Genomic DNA, 5,166 nt, shown 5'->3' with positions numbered 1-5,166 from the left:
CCGAGTTTTGTTATGTCACTTATATATTTATAACTCTTCCGCAAATGTTTATGTTTTCCGCTTATGTATGTACGTTTTAAAACATCCCGCACTCGGTCTAATTAAATTAGGAGATAGAGGTGTTACACATTCGATGACTATGTGGTTTGCTGCAACAGTTTCTCTTGTATTCGACTGCACTAGACCAAGACTCTTTCCCAACCTTGGAGCTTAATTGAAATTGATTTTTTTCAACTTCTTTTACCATTATTTTTAATCTACAAAATTCATAACATATTTTTAATAAACATATCATTTATTTTGTCAATTTATTTATTTTTTATTTTTGCATATTTTGGGACTTTATTAATTTCTTTTAGCCTTTAAAATTAGTTTAGAATAAAATGAATAAAACATCTATATTAAATTATTTTATTTATTTTTCTTGGCCTTTATTCTAATCAATTGGGATTTAATTAATACAATAATGATTTCAATTAATTATTTAATAATGATTGACCTTGATTTTAATTATCTAGAATTTATTTATTCAAAATAATTATTTTAAAATTTATAAATTGGATAGGTTAATTTTAGTGTTTACAACTCTAGATTGGTTTTCAAAAGGAAAGAAAATATCAAGATGATCAAAAATGGAAAGATTCATATAGTTAGTGGGGTATTTTATGTACCTTGTTTGAAACTAAATTTGATAAATGCTGGACAACTACTTTCAAAGGGACTTTCTGTTCTCATAAAGAAAAGGGCATGATCATGACTAGAAACAAAATGTTTATCATGCACATAAAAAGGGAAAAGAGATATTAGAAATGTTTGGTAATTAAAGAAGATGAACCTAAACTTTGGCATCAAAGATATGGACATTTAATCTTTGATGGTTTGATGACATTACAACATAAAGAGATGGTAGGAGGTCTTCTAAAGTTTGAAACTCTTTTCAAATTATGTGAAGAATGTTTGTTTGGAAGATCATTTTCTTAAAGAAAACAATTGGAGACCTACTTAAGTTCATCAACTTGTACATGCACACATTTGTGGACCACTTAATCCTATTTATAATGGAGATAAAAAGGTATTTTATTATACTCATGGATGATTTCAATCGTAAAACTTGGGTGTACTTTTTGACTGAGAAAACAGAGCCTTTCATTGTGTTTAAACGTTTTCAAAGGCTGGTTGAAAATAAAAGTGGATGTACTCTAAAAGGTTTTCGTAATGACAGAGGAGTTGAGTTTATCTTTAATGAATTCACAACGTTTTGTGATAAAAATAGAATAAGACAACTCACAATACCATACACCCACAACAAAATGGGATTGCTGAAAGGAAAAATCAAACAATTATGAACGTGGTGAGATGTATGCTAACTAATAGAAATGTTCAAAAAATATTATGGACGGAAGCAATAAAGTGGACCATCCATATTTTGAATAGAAGTTCTACGCTGGTGGTGAAAGGCATTACTCCGGAAGAAGAATAGAGTGGAAGAAAACCTTCAATCGAACCTTTTAGAGTGTTTGGTTGTATGTTTTTTTTTGTACATATTCCCGACAATAAGAGAATTAAGTTGGATGTAAAAAGTGTAAAATGTTTTTTTATTGGGTGTTAGTGAAGAATCCAAAGCCTATAAGTGGTATGATCCAGTTTCAAAGAAAGTGATCATTAGCATAGATGTAAACTTTGAAGAAGCGACAAGTTGAACTTGAAATAAACCTAAATATGAAGCTGAAATTACTCACCATGACACTAAAGAAACTGAAATAGTACCAGAAGCGCCCATAACTGACATAACAAACGATGTTGAAGATGAATCTGCTCCAGAAGAAGTTGAGACATGTGTCGAAAAGAACAAGAAGACCTCCTGTTTGGAATAATGATTTATAAGAGTGGAGAAAATCTATAGATTCTAAAATTGAATCCATTGAAGAGAACAATACATGGGGTCTAATAGACCTACCTTAGGAGTTAGGAGGGTAAAAAAGTTGGAGTAAAATGGACTTACAAGATCAAGTTGAATGAAAAAAAGGAGAAGTGGACAAATACAAAGCTTGATTAGTGGCAAAAGGGTATACTCAAAGATATGGGATGGACTATACTGAAGTTTTTGATCGGTAACCAGGTTAGAAAGAATTATTAATTATTTTTATTACAGCTACAAAAGAATGGAATTTGTAACAACTTGTAAAATCAGCATTCTTAAATGGTGATTTAAGTGAAGAAGTTTATATTGAACAACCACATGGATATAATATAAAACAAAAAGAAGATAAAGTCTACAAACTTAAAAATACACTATATGGTCTCAAACAAGCTCCAAGAGCATGATATAGTCAAATATAGACATATTTCGAGAAGGAAGGTTTTACAAAGTTTCAACATGAATATACTTTTTTTTTAAGCAAAAACGAAAGGATATATGATCTTGATTGTATGTCTTTACGTGGATGATTTAATTTATACCGAAAACTGTGAAAGTATGATGTTGAGATTCAAAAATTCTATGAAAATAGAGTTTGACATGACTGATTTAGAAGAGATGAGGAACTTCCTTGATATTGAAATTATACAATGAAAAGATGGAATTTTTGTTAGCCAAATAAAGTACATACAAAATATACACTTAACAGATTTAATATGACTCAATACAATCCAGTTCTTAACCCAATTGTATTAGGTACTAAGCTCAAAAACACAAGTGATGGAGTCAAGGTTGATGGAACTTATTACAAACAACTTGTAGTATGTCTTATGTATTTAAGTACTACAAGACTAGATATTATGTTTGTAGTAAGTCTTATTAGCAGGTTTATGGATTGTCCAAATAATTCTCACTTAACTGCAGCTAAAAAATCTTGAGATATTTGAAAGTAACATTTAAGTTTGGGTTATTTTATAAAAAGGAAAGAAACAAGCAATTGATTTCCTATACCGACAGAAGCTGAATTTATTTCAACTGCAGCATGTGCATGTCAATCTGTCTGGCTAAAAAGAACTCTTGAGGAAACAAAGCATAACCACTCTAGTTGTATCAAAATATTTTGTGACAATAGCTTCACAATTATACTGTCAAAGAATCTAGTGATGCATGGAAGAGGTAAACACATTGATTGTGAGGTTTAACTTTCTTCGAGAATTGGTAAAGAGTAATGCTGTTTCTTTGGAACATTGTAAATCAAACTACGACCAAGTTGCTGACATTATGACAAAACCACTAAAGTTGGATATTTAGTAGCAGATTTAATTATTTACTTATTTATCTCATTAGTTGTTAATGACTACTTATATATAACCCTTTGTTTTCTTCTAATAAATTATTACATCATTCTATCCTTTCTATTACTATTAGGGGATTGATCCCAAATCAAATCCTAACTCGTTGCTAATTTCATTGAGTTTGTCATTCTTGAGTAGAGGCTCAAGAACAACAAACTCAAAGTCCAATTCGAAACTATAAAAGTTGGGTATTTATGATTCACAAACAAATCTAGCAAGTTAATTCAATGGTAAGCCCCTAAATCATAAACTGAAACTACCACTAATATCGATTTCAACAAAGAGATAGGTAATAAACACAATTCAGCCATTCTTCAAGACAAACTTCAATTCAGTCGCGATCTTCTCAACAACCAAGTCTTCAGCGAAGAAATCGGGATAGTTGTGGCTCTCCTTTGACCATTTGCTTAGGACCGTATGGATCTTGAGCTTCGCGCAGACATTTCGCCTCCGACCTTGTCCAATTTGGTGGAGAGAATTGATAGCCTCACATTTGCCAAAAAGGTCAAGTGCCGGGATTCCTTCTGTTTTATTATTGCGGAAGAAAGCATGGAGAAGAAGGAGGCCACACTAGCAATCCGCGTGCCTCCCTCATCTAATTGTCTTCATCTCTTTAAGTACTGCCGGCCCTATTCTAGGATAAAAAAAAATGTAAAAAAAGAATTTGGTTGTTAAAATTTTATTTTAAGAAAATTGTTTTTATTGAGATTTAAATTTATAACTAAATAAACATTCTTATTTTTCATTCTAAATCACTATAATACACACTTTTATATTAAAAAATAAAAAATTTAATTAAAAACCCAATTCTTTAACTAAATTGGCTGTCCGGGATATGCTATTAAGCTGGCATAACCCGTTGGCTTATTAAGTTTACCTTAGGCGGTCCTGTCTTTAGATTGACCCCTGAACCGTGCAAACTGACGTTGACTCCTAGTCCTAGTTGACTTAGTGATCTAAGTGTTTCGAATTTGACGCTCCACATCTTTCGTAATAGCTCTCCATATTAAAATTATAAATGAATTTTTTAACTATATTTATTATATGAATATTATTATCACTTTAAATAATGTAATATTTTTTTAAAACTATAATATACATATTATTATGAGGACTATTTGTACAACTTTATATATTAAACACACCATATATAAGATGATTTTATAGTTGTGCATTGCGTGAATTATGTTAGTTTTAAACTAAAAGCAAAAGTAGAGTTTTTTCATATTATAAAATAAGTTTTTCAAATAGATAGGCAAAAAATAAAATAAAGATCCCATTATTAAAGAACATTTTTCAATTAGAGCTTTCCCTTTCCCCTTGACATTAACAACTTTTTTGCCTCCCACTTCTCCTTTTCAGCTGTCATCGCTGAAAGGCTACACTCTTCGTCATCGCTGTCATCGCTGTCATCGCTGTCATCGCTGTCATCGCTGTCAAAGCTGTCATCGCTATCATAGTTGTCATCGCTATCATCGCTATCATCGAAGTCAGAATAATCTTCTTCCTCGAAACCATCATGTTCGACATCTTCCATATTACACTCATTGTAGTCTTCATATATCTTTTTCCTCTCATTCTTGAGAGAACTGAGATAATGAACATCATTTTCTTCCACCTTTTGTTCCTTCTTGAGATAATTGATTGGGTTATTGTTACTTAAGGATGCCATTGGAGGTAGATACTACAAAGAGCTTTAAGATTTGAATTTGTATATTGTTTTATCTTACTTTCGCCTCCTTTATATAGATAATTAAGTACGCTATTAATTGGTTATATTTATTTTGGAAAAAATATTCATTTATGACTAAATATTTATTATCCATTTACAGAACTTAATATAGACCATATAAATATTTTAGACCGTTGTAAACATTACCGTTCTAAAATATT

At 30.8% G+C, this 5,166-nt stretch overlaps 1 protein-coding gene across 1 annotated transcript; it reads right to left on the bottom strand.

Annotated features, from left to right (window-relative positions):
- Positions 1 to 4,573: 4,573 nt before the first annotated feature.
- LOC124937963 (calsequestrin-1-like) lies at positions 4,574 to 4,945 on the bottom strand. The gene has a single exon (XM_047478310.1). It carries the CDS (start codon positions 4,943 to 4,945, stop codon positions 4,574 to 4,576), a length of 372 nt encoding a protein of 123 aa, XP_047334266.1.
- Positions 4,946 to 5,166: the final 221 nt, after the last annotated feature.

The sequence above is a fragment of the Impatiens glandulifera genome, chromosome 1 (genome assembly GCF_907164915.1).
Source record: "Impatiens glandulifera chromosome 1, dImpGla2.1, whole genome shotgun sequence".
NCBI classification, from domain to species: domain Eukaryota; kingdom Viridiplantae; phylum Streptophyta; class Magnoliopsida; order Ericales; family Balsaminaceae; genus Impatiens; species Impatiens glandulifera.
This window is presented reverse-complemented; position numbering and strand designations above follow the sequence as displayed.